This window comes from Rhipicephalus microplus, chromosome 8 (genome assembly GCF_043290135.1).
Source record: "Rhipicephalus microplus isolate Deutch F79 chromosome 8, USDA_Rmic, whole genome shotgun sequence".
Classification (NCBI taxonomy): Eukaryota; Metazoa; Arthropoda; class Arachnida; order Ixodida; family Ixodidae; genus Rhipicephalus; species Rhipicephalus microplus.
In genome coordinates this window covers 17,944,764-17,964,382 of record NC_134707.1, presented here as the reverse complement: position 1 = coordinate 17,964,382, position 19,619 = coordinate 17,944,764, and the positions used below count along the sequence as shown (strand labels likewise).

The 19,619-nt window shown below is 41.8% G+C and overlaps 1 protein-coding gene across 1 annotated transcript in view; it reads right to left on the bottom strand.

Moving 5' to 3' along the window:
* The window catches only part of Parp1 (Poly-(ADP-ribose) polymerase), a 45,909-nt gene that overhangs the window by 15,605 nt on the left and 10,685 nt on the right, over positions 1-19,619 (bottom strand). The window contains exons 7-12 of the mRNA XM_037416330.2: positions 14,663-14,779; positions 13,436-13,518; positions 12,163-12,285; positions 11,299-11,379; positions 8,964-9,121; positions 6,073-6,218 (exon numbers count right to left, since the gene is read on the bottom strand). Coding sequence (XP_037272227.2) covers positions 6,073-6,218; positions 8,964-9,121; positions 11,299-11,379; positions 12,163-12,285; positions 13,436-13,518; positions 14,663-14,779 — 708 coding nt within the window. The remainder of the gene's footprint in view (positions 1-6,072; positions 6,219-8,963; positions 9,122-11,298; positions 11,380-12,162; positions 12,286-13,435; positions 13,519-14,662; positions 14,780-19,619) is intronic.

Below are 19,619 nucleotides of genomic sequence, written 5' to 3'. Positions count from 1 at the left end.
AAACCTGAACAAATTTAACCACCAGGGTATGCATTGCTCTGCCATTTTGTTCCACATTTGACATCAAGATGTAATGAGTTATTCTTTACAACATTTCAAAACAAACATTGTTGTTTTGCCCTCAAAAGTACGCAGTATCTATTTATGGAAATAACGGCACAGTATTAAGAAACACTTAAAGTTTCGTCTGCTGCAATGCCAGGTGCATCTGTTCAAGTGGTCTGCCCCCAACAACCCTCTCGTTTTGTAGTGAAGTCGAGTCAGAAGAGCGTGGCGGTGCGTCTACGGTACTTCGCGTCGCCGTCGTTTTGCAGTTGATTTCAAAAAGCTTTGGCGAGACGCACTAAGAACAAACATGAGCTCAATGTAATATCCTGCACTGGCACGGGTCGCTACATCTATGCACAGCGATGAGTGGACGACGCTTCGCTTAAACTGTCAAACACGACTTATACAACTTATACAGTAAATTACAACTTATACAGCCTATACAGTAAATAATACAACTTATACAGCCGCGTCTTTCGTATACGTGAAGCAGGCCATCTATCTGTCTTTCAGTAGATGGCTGCCTCTAAGATATCTGGAACAACCATGGATTCCTCTGTTTTGTCTTATCAGCAAACTAAAACATTTCTCAAGAATAAACCCCCAGCTTTATCATTGATTCATTTCAATGTCCGCAGCCTCAGAAAGCATCATAATGACCTCATACACTTCCTGACAGCAATCAATCACACGTTTTCAGTCATATGCCTCTCTGAGACATGGTTAACAAATAACGATGGTAATCTATATGGCATGTCGAACTATACCTCTGAGTACTGCAACCGCGATTCAGCCCGTGGTGGTGGTTCTGCGGTCTTTATTGATTCGTCATTGTCATATAGGCGTCGTCACGATCTTTCTTTTACTAACCTAAACTGTGAATCGGTCTGGCTTGAATTTGACCAAACGGTTTTTTCACTGAACGGCAGAAACACCATCATTGCATCAATCTACCGCTCTCCGTCTTCATCTATTGTTCATTTTTGCTCGCAACTTGAATCCCTTCTAAACCTTCTCGTTTTTGAAAACAAAAACGTCATCATATGCGGCGACATTAACATTAACATACTTGACCTTTACAGTCATTCATGCTCGGATTATGTTCGCGTTTTTCAAAGTTTTGGCTTCTCATCGTTAATCACAGCTCCTACTAGGTGCGATCCATCAGGCACGAATACACTGATTGACCACATTTTGTCCAGTTTGACAACGAGCGCCTCTGCGGCTGTAATAGACTATCAGTTTAGTGACCATTATCCTGTTTTTCTCAGAATAGAATCCGCTCTCTTGCCCCGTGCCACAAATCATAAACAAGTCATGAAAGCGGTGTTTAACACAGAAACATTTGTTTCCTTGATTAACCAACTAGACTGGACTGATGTCACACAAAACGAATCTGCTGAGCAAGCCTACGACTCATTTTCTGCTCTAATAGCAAACTGCATAACACAGAGCACATCGCATGTCCCTATTTCTTGGCGGTTTAAAGAGCGAAGAAACCCATGGATCACCAACGGATTATTGCACTCAATTTCAAAAAAAGATAAAATGCATAAGAAGCTTAAGGACCAACCATTTAACACAGTGCTACAAATTCGCTATAAAAAATATTCAAATACGCTTGGTGCAATTTTGAAACGTGCTAAACGTGACTATTTTCAAACGCGCATATTGCTTAATGGAACTGATACTAAACGAAACTGGCAGCTAATTAAAAAGTTTCTGAACAAAACCGATTCCCATGCACGGTTAACGAAAATAAGTACTGCATCCTGCACATTCACTGAGCCAATTGACATTGCCAATGCTTTTAACGACCATTTTGCCAACACTGAAAACAATCAACACCGGCCATCACTTTCCCACTTATCGCGCTGTCCGCAATCTTTTTACTTATATCCTACTTCTAGCGCTGAAGTTCGCTCTGTCATATCATCGTTAAAAACAACCGGGGCGGGTTTAGACTCCATTCACCCTTCACGAGTTAAGCTGATAATCGACTATGTTTCACCTGTTCTTGCTAACATCATCAACAAAATGTTCAAGGATGGCACATTTCCAACCTCCCTAAAAAACGGCAAGATAACTCCCGTCTTCAAGAAAGGTGACCGTGAATGCATTAACAATTACCGTCCTATTTGCATTCTTCCTTTTTTTAGTAAAGTAATCGAAAAGATTTTGTACAAACGCCTCATGTCATATTTCAAAAAATTCGACTTGCTCTCTCCCCATCAGTTTGGTTTCCGTCCAGGTTTCTCAACCGAACTGGCGCTCATTAGTTTCACGGACAAAATCAAACTAGCCATTGATGACGGTTCCCTATTTGGTGCAGTCTTTGTTGATCTTACTAAAGCTTTTGACACTATTAATCATTCCATTCTTTTTCACAAGCTCGCATCTTACGGCATTACAGGACCAGCCTTGAGCCTTATTAAGAATTACCTAAAAAACAGGTCGCAAGTTGTACAAATCGACGGTAGTGTTTCCTCTCCCAAGGTTACTAATACAGGAGTGCCTCAAGGATCTATTCTAGGCCCGCTGCTTTTTCTACTCTTCATCAACGATTTGCCCCTAACACTTCGCCATACTGACTGCTTGTTATATGCGGACGATACAACCATATATTCATCTCATAAAAGCATCGCCGTACTGTTACAAAATCTAAATGTTGACTTAAAAAATGTAAGTGATTGGTGCAGTCGTAACTGCCTGCACATTAACCCCACTAAAACTACATTTGTAATATTTCATTCTCCATTATCAAAAGTGCCACCCGTGGTGCTCACGATGGGGGACAATGAAATACCCGTTACTAACAGCGCCAGGTTTCTGGGTGTGACATTAGATGAGCACCTAAAATATAATATTCATGTTCATTCACTAATGCATAAAGTTTCTTTTGGCATACACGTAATCATTAAATCACGTAATTATTTCGAAAGGCCCATTATTCGTTCACTTTATCACTCTTTCATTCATAGCCATCTGTCTTACTGTGTATCATCTTGGGCTAATACTTACTTTTGTCACCTCGATTCCCTTCAACGCCTGCAAAACCAAGCTATACGACTAATGACCTTCAGTAATGTTTTTACCCCCTCTAAACCGCTATACCAAAATCTAAATATTTTGCCACTCTCAGAACTACTTAAACAAAAACTATCTCTATTTATTTTTCGGCTAAAGAGATGTGGCACCTCCATTCCGGCTTACTCAAATGAATTTTTTGTCAACACTAACATTACGAGGTTCTCTTCAAACGACAATCTACTTCTTCCCGCCGCTCGAACAAATTACGCGAAACTAACAGCCCTTTTTTCAGGCATATCCATTTGGAATTCGTTACCATACGAAATTAAATCAGCATCCTCTGTACATACATTTCAAAGCCTTCACAAAAAATACTGTCTCGGCAAATTATGTGGGCAGGCACACTAACTCAGGGATCTGCCATTTTTTTTTTTTTTTTTTTTTTTTTTCGCGCATGCTTGATTTGCTACCATTACCGCTGAATATTTTGCTATCATTTGCTGAATATTTTGCTATCATTTGCTGAATATTTGCTATTATTACCGATATGAATTAATCTTGCTTTTGTTTTGTAGCCGTAATTATTATAGCGTTTGGTATTCACTATTTTATATGCTGCTATTGTGTTAAAACTTACTATGTTCACTTTGTTTTGATGAATTCATGACGCCTGTGTCATGAAGATTTCCCTTATAACTGTGTTTTTATTTTCCAGCGTATATTACAGTCATAGACTTAAATACCATGCCAGTTTTTTGTTGCTTTTTGTCTTTTTTTTTTTTTTTTTTTTTTGTTCATTTCTTGCTTTTACTCTTCTTATGTAGCTCCTTTAGCTTTCCTGTAAATTTTATACATGTATTTTTTTTTTTTGCTATCAGAGCACGCTTTTTTCATGCTGCCCACGTTATTCAACTTACACATGTTCTAGTATTAGGAGGTCCCCCCGTCAGTTCCTGAAACTATGGGACCTCCGAATGTATTACTTACTACTAAAGATGTTACATTGTATCCAAAGAAGCTGAATAAATTGATTGATTGATTGATTGATTGATTGATTGAAATTGAGAGGTCTCGCAGTTTCCAGCTTCTTTGAACAACAAAGGTGCAGCTTCAGTCAGTCCTTTGCACCCACCCCACTACCCACTCTACGCGAAGAATGAAACTGAAATGGTAGAAACAAATCAGTAGACAGTTCACTGGCTAACGTGATCCAATCCGAAGCCTGTACTTCCCATGATTTCCACGAGGGTACACGGTCGCAGCACCAGATCCCTCTCTAGGTAATATTTTATGAAACTTTATGGGAACACCATGTGAAAGGAACACGAAAATGAAGCAATGACTTGGTTTAGATCAATGAACTGTACTCTGAGAACTCTCACATCATAAGTTTAACAATCACACTAATTACATTATGGAGGAGAAAATCAAGGTTCTAGTTTGATTTTGAAGTTTTGCGCCAAAATCTCAGCACGTGACGTCAGATTTCAAAATGCATTTTTCGTGTTTTCACAACATTTACTTCGCTCGCAGAAATTTGCTGAAACTTCGCATGTTAGGTCCATGCCCCCCCCCCCCCCCCCCCTAAATGGCAATAAAAATTCATTTTTACCGATGCAGAACTACGCAGGACCCGGTAGACGCCATCAATATCTACGTCATGATGTTTGGTGTAGAAATCTTAAGGTGCCATCTCCACCCGCATTGTCTTTTCTAGAGTCTTCTCATTTACCAAGAGCCATCTCACGGTAAGAGTAGTGTTTTCGAGATTGTGAAATTGCACTTTACTAATACGTGAAAAATTATTTTTCTTTTTATAATCCCTTGAATAGCTTCTGCAGAGCCTACCACATTCACGAGCACCCTACAATCACTGGTTATTGTAGACTAGTGAAGGCTCTCAAGATAAGATTTGTTTATAATTCATTTGTATCACATTTGCTGCCGTAGCGTCACCAATTTTTTACAAATTTTACTGCTACTTTCTTTTCCCGAGGAAACTGGTTGGAATATCAAAGCATGTAAACAAAAAAACCAAGCTGCATAAATACGGCGTTCACAGACCACCAGCTTACTGCCAGTGGAGTGAGGACTGTACACTCGAACCTCGTTATAGCGATATTGCATGTTTTAAAAAACTTAGTTCGTTGCATCTGAAAATTCATTATAAAGGTATGTTCGTAACTCTGTATCCATTGCAAGACCATTATTTGCTTCGTTATAACCAGTATTCAGCTACATCTGGGTTCATTATCTCGAGGTTTGAGTGTATTTTCTTGGAATATTATGGGGGCAGTATTTCTGCATGTTGACTGAGGACACACAGCAACACGCGGCATGCATGAAAACCATATCTGTGTGCTCCATGTCTGTACAGGGCTTTGAGCTGCACACACCCTGCCCCACATAGAGAAGCCTGGTGTCCTTCGTGTGGGACCTCGCAATAACCGGGCCACATTCACTCGAGCAGCCAAGCATGTTCCAAGGTCCACAATACAAGAGCACACTGGAAACAAATTTCCACTCTCTCAGAGGCTTTTTAAACCAGCACCAATAAGTTATTTTGCACAATACATACAGCAGCAACGAAACACCAAGAGATCCTGTAGACTTGGATTACAAGAAAAAGTGGCAAATTTGCGAGTTGAGGTTTGAGATACCGTCTAGATTACAAAGGCATGAAAATCCATACACACAGAGCTGTACAAAAGTGACTACATGTTTCTTAGGTAGAAACAAATTCACAGATCGCGATGATAAATTCTGCAAGTGCCCTGTTCTAATCCCCAATAGTAGAGCCGTAGTGACATTTTTCTTTCGGTACATCTCACTGGTTCTGGATGTTCATAACTGGCCTATGTTGAAGCCACAACACCTGAACAAATGTTAGGTTCTGGGTGCTAAAATATCAGGTAAATGGAACAATTGTAATAGCTTCAGAAAAAGTGGCAATGTGCCATGCATAACGACACTCGTGTCTATGCTCATACTCACGTCGCCGCCCCACGATGCAAGCTTGAACTTGTCGATATCGGTGACAGCGCCTCCGCTCGCCAGGGTGTCTATGAAGTCCTCGGACACTACGTGCACATTGAGCACCTCCGCTTCCTTGACACGCTTGCTCTTCTTCTTGACTTCCTCTGTATTGAGCAAAGGCCTGTGCTGAACAACCAAAGCTTAAGCCACAGCCTATTTGTGAAGTTGACAGAGCTCCTTACAATACTACAGCTGAACCTAGTGAACCTAAATAAATGAACGGAGACGAAACTACGGTGATCAAGCACCCCATGCACCAAACCTGGACCACAAAGGCTTTTTGATTAGCCAGCAGCTAATTGAGATCCTTCTGATCACAGCTGCTTGCCGGTAAAGTCTTGCCTTGCTCTTCGAGAATTTCTGCAGATTATCACTCATATGCCATGACTGCTTCTACCAAAGGGAGAGGTAATGCCCTCAACTTTCTCGAGTCAAGGTGGAGCTTCGAGCAGAGGGACATTATAGAATACAGCCACTTATGTCCCTGCAATGCTTCCAAAGGGAGTAAAGTACTGCATAGTTCCGCCATATTATTACACCTGCAGTCACTTCACTGAAACCTCGATATATTGAATTTAAATATAAGAAATTGTTTACAATGAAGTGAAGAATAGCTTTGTAACAGATAGTGTTACAAATAATCATTTATATAACAAATTTCCTGATACAGTCAAATCTCATTAATTCAAACACGCTTAATTCGAACTTTCGGTTAGTTCGAACTCACAATGAGGTCTCGTCAAAGCTATGTGTATTCCAATGGGCGAAAACGCCCGGTAATTCAAATGTGCAAGTACCGTATTTACTCGATTCTACCGCGCCCTTGATTGTAACGCGCACCCGATTTCCACCGCGAAAAAAAAAATCAAACGTAAGACATCGATTGCAACGCGCACCCATTTTTCTCGCTGGCCCGCACGATCACACCACTCGAAAAAACGACTCCTTTCGGGAGCGTCTTCCATTTAAATATGAGGTACGGGCGAAGCTTGTGCCCATCTGACGTGTAACAGAGCATTGCCGTCACTGTAGTTTTACCGTGGACCGATGTCAGCACGCGAACTTGCTTCGCCCCCTTCTTCTCGACGGTTGTGGTGCCAGGCATGTCGAAGTAAAGAGGCGTCTGATCGGCACTCCCGATTTGCCCAAGCAGGTAGCCGTTGTTGCGCCGCAAGTTTAGGACGAACCTCTGAAAACTGTGAAGCTTTTCATCGTACTCCTCCGCAAAACTTTTCGCATATGCATGTTCCCCTTCGGAGGGAAAAGCCTTTCCTCTTCATAAAGTTAGTTAGCCAGCACCTGCTCGCTTTAACTGGCTCCGCGTTAGACCTTTTTTCTAAGACTAATTGCATAGCCCGCACTTGGAGCAGTTCTCTCGTCACAGGCCGCTGTGCCGCCTGCTGCTCAAGCACATACTCGCCGAGCAGCTCTTTAATTTGCGGAAACTGACCCTGCTGTGGTCCACTGAAGCCTTTGCGTGAAGCTTTGCTGTCGACAATCTTCTGCTTTTGTTTTCGCCGGTCCCGCACGCACGTTTCGGGAACTCCGAATGACCAAGATGCAGCCCGATTTCCGTCCGTTTCTGCACACGCGATGACTTTTCTTTTAAAAGCGGCAGGGTGGTGCACTCGTCGAGTTTTTGGAGTCGGCCCTTCCACGCCGCCGATGCTAATGCACTACTGGATGACGAACTTCTCAGCACACGTACGAAGTGCCGCACATGGGAAACACATAGACAGAAATGGCCAACGCACCATGCCGACGCACGTAGGGGGCAGCCATTTTGGATTTGCCGATGGCAATAGATTGACCGTAATTTTTTTTTGTTCGTACTGGATTCTAACTGAACTCGCTTAACTCGCTTAACCGGAAACTCGCTTAACCGGAAAAAAGGTGCGCGTTAGATTAGAGTAATTACGGTACTTGCGACGGTCAATTCGAACATACTGCGCTCCGAAAATGCTCTCAGCACCCCACCCAACCCCGCGGCGCCACCTCCGACACTTCAACGCTGCCCGTGAAGGAAACGAAAAGGAAAGAAAAGGCTGCAATGAAATGTTTGCTCTCTCTTAAATGCCGATTTGCGACGTGCCACGTAAAGACCCTTCTCCTTCTAACGACGCCCGCAAAGAAAAAGAGGAAAAAAAAGCTGTTGCGAAGAGTGGCTCTCTATCACGTGCCGGAATCACGCTTCCCCCTTTCCCGTCCCTGCCATGTAACCCTTCTCTCTTAAACGATGCGCGCAAACGTGAAGAAAGCAAAAAGAAGAAGAAGAAGCTGTTGTAGAGTGTTGGTTTTCTTTAAAATGCCGATCTGTTTCTCTCCATGTCGAGACGCTCCTCCTTTCCCGTCACGTGCTGGCAATGCTGTGGCTTTGGCACAGAGGGTAGTAGCGGAGATGCAGTCGATGTTGTCATCGTCTTTAGAGAGTGTCAATGCTGGACATTGCCGCACGCGACTTCTCTTGCCAAGAGAATGCTGAAGCCAAAGTAGACATGCTTTGCAAGCTGCGTGCGAAATTGATTGACTCGCTGCAAGGCAAACGTGTGCAGATGCGCATCACCGATTACTTCAATAAATGACGGATGTCCTGTGAATAAATGCAAGCCTTCTGAAACTCCCCCGTCGTGTGTTAGCTCAATGCACATGCGCCACGCCATGGGGAGTCCTCCGTTTACTTAGCTTTCATTGATTCTAACAAATGTTTGGGCCCCTTCGAGTTTGAATTATCGAGATTTGGCTGTATAACAAGCTATTTTTGTGGCAACTGTAACTTCGTTATAATGAGGTTTGAATGTTATCTCCCCTCTCCCAAAAGCACACTACCTAAAGAATTTAATCAGACTTACCAGCTGTGGCGACAAGGCACAGCGTCTTGTCGGACGCCTTGGGCGCAACCTTGGCACCAAGGGACGTCACCTTCTTCTTGAGCTCCTCGACGGGCGTCGTCGTCTTGCTGAACACCACCTCCAGGCCATCCAGGGGGCGCTGCTTGCCAACACTGCCACTGAAACATTCAGATTAGAGATGGGCACCTAGAACACAAACACATTCACAGGAAAAGATACAGAACCAACCGCAACCTCGTGAACGTGCCTTTGTTTCACGCAACCTTTTACTTTCAAATATGCTTAACACACCAAGTCAAAACGAGTTCTACAAAAAAACATGCTGCTGCATTCAGTGCCAGCTACAACAGAGCGCCTGTGGTTTATCCAGCCCCGCAATGTCAGCCCAGCAGTGACGTACGAGGACAAGGTGGCTTTTCACTTAGGTAGATTTCCAACAAGGTGGATTTTCACCAGTCACTGCTAACATTTGGGGGCTCTTTCAAGCATGGGCACTGCATCGCAATTCATATTGAGAACAACTGTACAAAGGAGAGAACTGGAATACAATAATACAATCGAACCCATAGATCACGAATTGCAAGAGACTCTTGTTTAACGAAATATGAAGGTACTAGGAAATGTGTCCCATTCAACTTACTGAGAAAGAAACAAGCGTGCAGAATTCAAGTACAAATCCAACCATATTAAAAGCAGCTGTTTCATTTAAACAGCAGTTTCGTAAAAAAGATTTCTGTTCACTGTGAGTTAACTGTATTTTGTTTACCCAGCAGTTGCGAAACGCCTTTGAACATATCTATTATATATGAAATACTTTACTTTATATATCAAAATATGTATAAATTGAAATCTTTTGCGATCCCCTACAAATTCGATATATCCAGCTTTAGCAGTACCTCTCATCGGGAAAGTTATAAAGACAACAAACATTCAGCAGGTTATGAATACACTCAAACCTCACTATGTTCGCTACACCCAAAATTTCGTAATAAAAGTGTATTCCTGACACTGTATCTATTGTAAGACTATTCTGCATTTACTTCTTTCTAACCGATATTTCATTATATCAGTGTTACACTCAAGCCTCACTATAACAAAGTTGCATCTTACACGAAAATAACTGTTATATCCGAAAATACGTTACAAAGGGTTATTCCTAACACTATATATATTGCAAGACTATTTTTCACTTACTTTGTTATAACCAATATTTCGTTATATCCAGTTTCATCGACATAACAAAACCAGTTTGAGTGTAGTTATGTGTATTCGTGCAAGCAAGAGAAACTGTGGCAGGAACAGGAAAATATCTCCCATCAGTTTGGAAAAAATTTGACCTCTACCAGATGACAGCCTCACCTCCGATAGAAACGTTGCGAAAATGTCGGGAAATGGTAATTGAGCCATCGCAGCTCCGGTAAAATCCAACATCTCATCCAAGTCCTGCGATCATTCAATTGCACTAGCACGAGTCTCCTGGTTGTTAAAGACCCAATAACAGGGACATGTCAAATCTTTTAAGGAGGCAGACTGGTCTTTGGGACCAAAAAGTGACAAAAAAAAAATCGGTTTTTAAAATTGACATATTTGGTTTTTGCAAGTATTTTTCTATATCTCTGCACATTTTCACACACCAGGTAGCGGTAATATTTTTGTAATGTCATTCTAACTGTCCAGATTCTTGGTGCTGCTAACATGCAGAACCTGCAAAAAAAATGGGGAATCGACTGCGAGGCTTCCTTATAATTTGCCAACACCTGTGTTAGAATGTCTTCTACGAACTTATGAACACCTTTATCAGGATTGCAAAACGTGCGCACCATGATTGTTGCTTTTTGGAGAAGCTGTGTGTTTTACGTTTTTCCCATTTTTCTAAAAAAAAAAGTAAATTTGCGACTGTTCAATTTTGAGGCCTCAATATCTCTGCAGCTAAGGCAGGTACAACAATAATTTTTTTTTTTTTGCAATGGAAACCTGTATGTGTGTAGAATGCAAGCATGGGAGCAGAATTTAGAGTACAAACAATTTTAATTAATTATTTATTTAACACAATTCCAACTGCTTTTGAAAATGAATAGTTTATTTTGATGTAAAATAACCAAGAAAGGCCTAAAATCAAAAAACTCTTGCATACTTTCAATCAATAGTCACTAGTCTATGTTGGCATATCTTAAATATCCCCATTAATTAAGCACTCTTGTTTCTATGGCGGCCTTAAAGAATAGGGTTTGAAAAACACTATCTTCATCAGTGAGTACCGGGATTAGGACACCGCTGTAGCTGAATACTTGAAGAGCGGTTAGGTGCGCCTGCATGCTTTCAGACCACAACTTACTTAGTTGACGTCGACGCCTCCGAGGGCTTCGGCAGGTTCTTTGGGAAGATGCGTTTCTTCGTGACGCTCTTGTAGTTATTACTGAAAGCAAGACCAAAGAATATATTCGTCAAAGGCAGGCACTCCTTCTTTTAACGTCCCCACTAAAATACCCAGAGATGGCATGACGGAGAAGTTTCGCAGCACAGTTTTAACGCCAACGAGTAGTGTGCAAAATATGGGACATGAGCAACAAGTATTTGAATCTCCGAAGCGTCGCAGTAAGCCCGTGGAAAGACCAGTAAGAGCACTGCCATTAGGCAGAACGTTGGAGCAGTTCTACCAACAGGGTGATTATTCACTCACGCTCACTCGCTAACATGTGTATGCAAGTCGCGTACTCATTCATTCAACGGCACTCACAAACGTTCCTACTTTTGCACATCAATGCTCCCTCCCATTCACAAGTCACTTCCATTCAGTCACAGGTACACACTCATGTCCACCTCAACAAATGAGCTAATTATGCCAACTCAAACAATTTGTCACTAAGTTTCGTTCAAAACCCAAATTCACTGGTTGCATCCACTGAAGTTGTGTAACGCTCAGATAGGTTTATTAGAGAAAGCATATTGCGAAAGCTTGCGCTTTGTGATGGTTTCTGTGTGTTCAATGAAAAGTTCTCTTATTCACATTCAGTTCGTCCGCAAAAGACACGATACGACAGGCACGGTACATCTGCCATACTGCTTTGCGTTTCCCTTCATCAACCTCAATTCAACAACACTGAAGAACCACACAAGAAATGTGCAACGCGAAATGCAGATTCGCTTTCAACAAGCGCACCTCACTATTCATCACTAAAGCAGACGACAAGTTGCTCACAGGAATGGATAGGTCTCCTTGAAATCCTGAGGAATCTTGAAAGGCGCTCGTGCGGGCTCTAGCGTCACGTAGGTGCACTTGGTCCACCCACTGATGTTGCCAGTGCACGTGTAGCCGTGGGTCCTGCGAGTGTTGACAACCGAATGAAAGCACCGCAAAAAGACGAGGGGCTGAAAACTTTCACACGTTACTTCATGCACTCTGCCTGGCCAAAACAGCAGCCAGGAGTCACTCACTGCCGCCCCGACTGGCTATTCTCCGTACGGCTAGCGACAAGAACCAAACTAAACTGGCCAAAAGCAATGCTTTATGTTACCCGAACTAAAGTCCCTAGATTTTTCATATTGATTGATATGTGGGGTTTAACGTCCCTCCCTAGATTTTTCACTTTTACCTGAAGCAGCTACAAGTGTCTCTCTCGGCCCTCTCTCACGCGCAGCCGACATCTGCCTCCATGCTCTTCTCTACTTGATTTCCAAGGCCACTTGTGTTTAGGTACATTAGCCACACACATTACAGCGGACATTATGCGAGGGCAATCACGCTAACACCCCGTCATCAGTGAGCAGGCAACGTGTCCCCTGTTCTTTCACTAAGCATTAAAAAGTGTTAGGAAGAATATTACGCCAAAATAGCGTTGCCCAACAAAATTCATTAGTAGTACTTCAATAGTTGACACTGCTAAACAAAGAAAAGAAAGCCTAGGGAATTTCACGCCGACACCAGAAGTATGCATAGTATCGTAATCGACCCTTCACACGCATCATCCTCACATAAAGACAAAACAGAGCACTTAATCAGTGCATCGACAGTTTGTCGTGATCACTCGCTCCAACCGCACGTGCGTGGACAAGAACGCAATATTGGAAAAGGATGGGCGGAATGATACAAATACATTATGACAAGAAAAAAATTTAAAAAATTAAAATAAAAAAGCTTCTGGCTTACAATTTCACTCTTTACATTGAAGAGAGCACACAAAAATGCAGAACATTCTTTCCCGTGATACACTCAAAGCCTGTCAAATATAGAGCATACCCTGTACGTATAAAGATCTCTTTTCATTATCAACAGATGGCACCGAAGCGAAATGGCATCTGAAATTCCCTTTTTATAAGGCTACTGTTATTTTACACTCGTGAACTACACTGCAAAGCAAAAAGCCGACTGATCGGCTATGCATAAACATATGGCGACAAGCACACCACTGCGTGAAAATGGCTGCGGTCCATATCAAAATCGGGAAACATTATACGTATGGTACACGGCTTACTTGAGCTTCAGCTGGCCCTCTTTGCATTCAGGACAGCGCGATGGAACGCCAAAAGCCATGCAGTCCGACAGGAGATCCAAGATCTGCGAAAGCACAGCAGGCAAGTGAAGTCTTAGCAGCTAGTGACCTAAGTCTCAATAAATTTCAGGTGCCCATGATAGGCTTACCATGACACCACAGGCTCATACAAAGAACTAAATGAACTAGCAATGCCGACATTTATGAATACATTGAAAAGCTTGTGACATCAAAATTCAACTGCAGCGACAGAGTCCTCCAAGGTTCTGTGATACAATACAAATGGCCACACAATGCAGAAAATCGTGCCACCCAAGGCTACAAGACCTGCAAGTCCCTATGTTACAATCTTGGAGATACAGTCCATCGCAACTACAACAAAAAAGCAGGAAAAAAGCACAGACTTAAGTTGGAGCTTTTTGGGGGGAGGGGGGGGGGGAGCGCATATTATTTTGCACGCCAGAACATTGCAGTGCCAAAATGTTCCTTGACTCGATTTGAGTCACAGACATCTGGCATCCCAAAGCACACAGCTGCAACTTAGCGCAATCATTCTTGAAAAATACATACTGGTCATCTTTAGCAAGTTAAGTCATCTTCAGTAGTTCAAGGACATAAGATATGCACAAAACATAAAGCCTTGATATGCAAGGAAAATAGTTGCCCTAAAATGATGCATGAAACATATTCCTTTCTTGAAAAAAAGGTGCTAACTGCAGCAAACACGAAATTATTGTTTGAATGGTCAGTGTAATACTGTCTGCAATGGACTTCATTTTCTATGCTCGCCACACATTACTCGAGCATGTCAAACACCAAGAACAACAAAAGTCACATTAAAGACACAGTGACAAACATGGACACAAGAGGGAAGTCAAGACAGCACAAATGTCGTTTGTGATGAGTCAACTTCTTTTTTGTGTCTGTCTTTCTACACCCTGTCTTCTTTAACGTCAATGCCTACTAGCTAGCTCAGGCCTCTATTATTCCGATTACGAAAGGGACCCCTGCATACATGCAAATGAAAAAAATTCTGAATTTACAGCTGTTGGTATCAAGCAATAGCTTTCCATTAAAGTGAAATATAACAACTAAAATCACTGTCATCAGAGCAAGACTGCAGCAGGAGAAAGTGCTCTAGAGAAAAAAGTTTTGATAGACCAATGACCGTATTTTCTACGCTAAGCAGAACTGCACTTCGGCACATACCCTGCTTTCGCCAGGTGGGATGTCCAGGGAGTTAAATTCCAGCAGCTCCTGAAGCTCCTTCTTTGATAGGTTCTTCTGTAGGTCACCACGGAGCTTGAACACACGGTCCGATTGTTTCTGCAAACAGAGGATGAGACACCGTTTTCAAAAAAAAAAAAAAAAAATTCAATCACTTGTTTACAAGGACAAAAAATTCACCAATTAAGGAAGCAAGAGAAAAATATTTGCTCAACCAAGAACCTTGACGGTATCACTGGTGAAACCGACCAGCGATCTGCAGGAAAAGCACCTGCTGGTAAAGTAAATATCGTCTTTGAACAGGGCAGCATGTCCCACTTTGTAGACGAAAAAACTTCGCTCATTGTTCCAATGCAACTGTAGGTTAAGACAATCTTCTTCAGTGACTATTTTGCAGTATTTTTCTGGCCCAAGCTCCTTCACAGTTTCTGCAGGAAAATGTGGTAACTTGATTGGTGTTCTGTATTTCAAGTGATCTTGCCTGCAGGAAATTTTCGGTGGCCTCTTGGGGCAAACCTAATTAGATGAATGTCTCTTTAAAAAAAAAATTGAGAACTACACAGCCACTATCACCATGTAGCACAAGCTAACATCGCAGAAGATAACAGCCACTTTTCTCGCATTCTTTAAGCAACTTTTCTTGAATGTTCCCTCTTCCAGCCGCCCTGACATACACAGGTGTGAGCAGTGCACAAAGCGCACTGCACGAAGTTACCAAACTGGGCAGTGCCCCGAAAACTGTATAACTACAGACACTAAAATATGAAGGCTGAGGGTTTGCCTCTTGAAACTTTCCACTGATTTCCCATACTTCCCCAAGCAATATTGTGCCTAGATTCCTATACAATAACTATGACAGCCTAACTCCATGCCCTGGAGATCATCCACAAGCGAATGTTGAGGTTGACGAATTCGAATGAGTCCATGGACAGAAAGTTAAGGTCAGGATACAAAAAAGGATAAGAAACGTAGCCCGTCACCACTCCACCTGCATACAGACAGCTATGACCACTGAGCTCACACTGAACTAAGCATTCTTCATAAAATGAACAACTGCTCACAACTTTAAATGTTCACACCAATATTACACAAAACAGGGCAGGACCTGCTTCACAATAATATGTCTCGCAGTGGTTAGTGTGTCACAATCGTTGCGTGTAACGCAACACCGACCTTTTTTTTTTCTCGATGCTTTGAAAATATTCGGCCTCTTTCTATACTCCATTTCATACATCAGGTGCCACGCCAAGGAAGCTGTGCAAGAAGTTCCACAGGCCAAACGTATAACTATGCACGTATTGCGGTCGCTCGCGTGTTAACTGAATAGTACCGGTGCACCCTCGCGTATCTCTGTGCTACCCCTTAGTGTGACTGGCGAACAGAAGAATGCGAGTATCGATCAACTCCCTGACCTCCCCTGTACTGACACTCACAAAATGAAATTAGTCTAGGTTGCTGCCATCTCAGTGCAGAGAGCCCGTATGTGACGTCACTTGGAAAGTAAGCTGTACAGCCAGCCACATAGTAGCAGACATTCAATGGCGTTTTTCTTTGTAACGCACAATATATCTTCAACTACTTCTCACCATAATTACAAACAAAATTGTTATTGATTGTAAGAACATTCAACTATTTTTTTGTTATGAACGCGACTGTAAAAGGTCTCGCTAGCTTGACCGGTGTTGCGCATGACGTACGAAACAGAGTAACCAGTAAAAACTTGAAAAGTGCAATGTATTTTTCAATTCAATCAAATTTCAAATGCTACTACAACTACCCGTTTCGAACTTGCCAACTGCCGTGATCACATCTTTACCATAGTTTTTACCTCTCAAGCCTTCTATACCAAGAGAAAAAAAAAATTAACTAAATCTAGCCTTTCCCAACTAAAATGTTCTGCGTGCCTTCCAATAATTCTGTATATTGTTCGTAACAGTGTAATTAAAATTCATTAAAATTTACATGAAATCTGAATTCACTCAAGGATTATACAAAAATTATACAGACGTACGGAACACTTCAATAGGGCTACGAGGAATCGAATCTGGAACTGCAGCATGGTGATGCGCCATCGATGCTTGGTACCATGACAATAACTGAGTAGGGGGTGCAGATTTTGTGCAGGAGCAGAATGAAAGAGTGTCGCTGCCATCTCGCTGACGGGATATCAATGCACAACTCCCGCATAAGAGGTTATAAGGTGTCCAGAGATGATCAGCGAATTTGGCTATTATAGCAATGAAATCAATCAGATGCCCTTTCGCGTCGTGTTCAGTTGGTTTCAATGCAAGTTTGCCAAGACATCTGTGCTGTGCACATGCTCTGGCATAACTTCGACGATCACTGTGAATGGGTTTTTCTGAATTCATGACACCCGTTTCTTTTTTTTTAGTTTTGCCTTGTTTCAGTTGCTTTTCTCACAAACCTTGCCACCCCCTTTCTGGGGCTGCCAGCAACTTTTCTATACATCTCACCTGGACAGCATGCCTTGCCGCTGTTATCAACGGTGTCTTCTCCTTTCATTGCATTTGTAGTAACTCCTAGTTCTCACAGCTCACCGTTACAGCTGGTCATGCAAGACAGTCACGCACTGTCACGCATGAATTTGTAACCATTGTGACGCTGCACATAATTGGCGACAGTTAAGTGCACGATAGCCTCTCAACAGCATATGCATGCAGCACATGGTTCACCGGCACTCCTCGCTTCATTAGAGAATACCGACTGAATTGTTCGCTTGACAATTGTGCACACTAGTATCAGTCACTGAAATATGTTTTACTTTACATCAATGGGTGTTACTGAAATCACTATCCTCAAGTTGCCAGGAGGTGCCCCGGCCGAAGCCTTTTTTCAATTTTTCGTACAATAATACCAAACAGTAGCAGCATCATTTTGTTTAAAGAGAAGACTTGCACAAACAGAAAACAATTAACGGAGCCATTTCCACAAGACTTTTCATAGAAAGCCTGATATTGTCTAAACATTTCCTCCTGGCAAAGCTACCCTAGTTTTTTCTCAGCTTGTCACATTTAACCTTTTCTCTGTCAATGACGCAACAACACATTTTCGCAGCAGTGCGGGTCTGCTATGCTGTCAAACAATGTAATCAGATGAAATCACTGCCCCCGATGCTCCATACTTCAAGCTTACTATTAGATTGTATTTGCAACACCATAAATTTTTTAAAGTTTAAATGTGTGGGAAACAAAAAATCCAGGGCGAATCTCCACAGCCACACTTGGAAGGTCAAGTGTATACAGTACCCGGACCACAATTTCTATAGAGGTTTAGCTTGGCAAATCCAAAAACAATGTATTTTACCACTTATACCTTGCACATTAATACTGCCCAAATCCTGCTACACTAGAATTCACTTTAGAAACTAAAGAAAAAAATTATATCCACAAATCTATATTTACTGCTTAAAAATATTCTGAAAGATGAGTCTTAATAAAAAGGCTCATTTTCTTTTATCATTTGTGATACATACTATTCAACTTATCTGATTCGTAGCTATTCAACCAAATTATTATCCACACAACCCCAGTCGCTGCCTATGCATACCCTGTTCAGTGGACGTAGATAACATGCACCTAAACTCGAATCGTTGCCACCAAAGTTGAATTAGTGTAATAAAAGGTGTCCAAATTCCTAACTTGACCAAAGCCCTTCCCAACTAGAGGAACAGACACAAACACTCATACCCAGTTCTGACTACTTTTATTAAGGCCAGTGGAAAAGTCATGCCACAAGAGTTCAGAGAAGAAAACAACACAGAGAGGAATGATTTTAATATAAAAGGGAAAAAAAAATAAATATAGGCCAGAAACACCAGAGGAAAAAAGGATGATGGGACATCCGGAAAAAAAAAAACTGCATGCACAGATAACCAGACATGAGCCCAAACACAAAGCCTCAAGAACTGAAGAGAAAGAAAGAAAAAAAAAGGAATAGGTTACACACACAACACACACAAGCAAAGAAAAAAAGAGTTCTGACGAAACAATTGACATTCCAATAGAGAATGCAATTGAACACTGTGCAAAAGAGAAAAAACAGTCCAGACACGAATTGCAACAGCTACAAGAGCAATGATATAAAAAATAAAAATCAAAAGAAAAGCTGAATAGACAGAAATAGAAAGTCAACAAAAAGATAGACAACAAATTAAATGGAACCTTATCCATCTCAGAAAAAAATTTAGATAGGAAAACAGAGTATTCACAAGCACAAATCACACACAGGATGAAAAAAGAATTTCTGCACAGTTTTGGCTATTTCAGAGAACTCTCATTGAACAAACTGGCAATGACTGACAAGAGAATTCACAAATGCAGTAGGCCATGTTGGGGGCTGCACGCAATTCGTGAGTGAAGAAAGAGAAGCCTAGACAAGGAGACCGCAAACAACAGGCTTCAGATTTTTCGCATGTGTTCTCTCGAAGACGTTGCATGAAACTAAATGAGGCCAGGTTCGATGTCGTGTAGCGTCGGCAAAATGGGTTTCATAAACTGAACAGAAGCTGACAAACTAATCAAGCAAGCGCCAGTGTGTGCCATCTACTCACCATGCGCAAAGCGAAGCATTCGCAATAAATTTCTCCGAGCGTCTATGTGAAAAAAATTGGCTAGACTGTGTTTCTAGAGGACTGATTGATTTGATGGCTTGATTCATTCATAGCATGCAATGCATCAAAGTTATTGAAGAATACACATACGATCAATTATGCCACTTCATGAGTCTGTTCAAGAAAATGCAAGACTGGGTGACTTATTGATGCATTCCTTAGTTTTAAAGTACCAAAGTAATTGCAAATCACACCTACAAGAATTATGCAGCATGCTGATCATGTTCAGAGCCAATGCAAGGCTCGCAACGGTGGGCTTTAGATCGATCTTTACAATACGACTTTCATCAACATGCAACAAGATCTCGT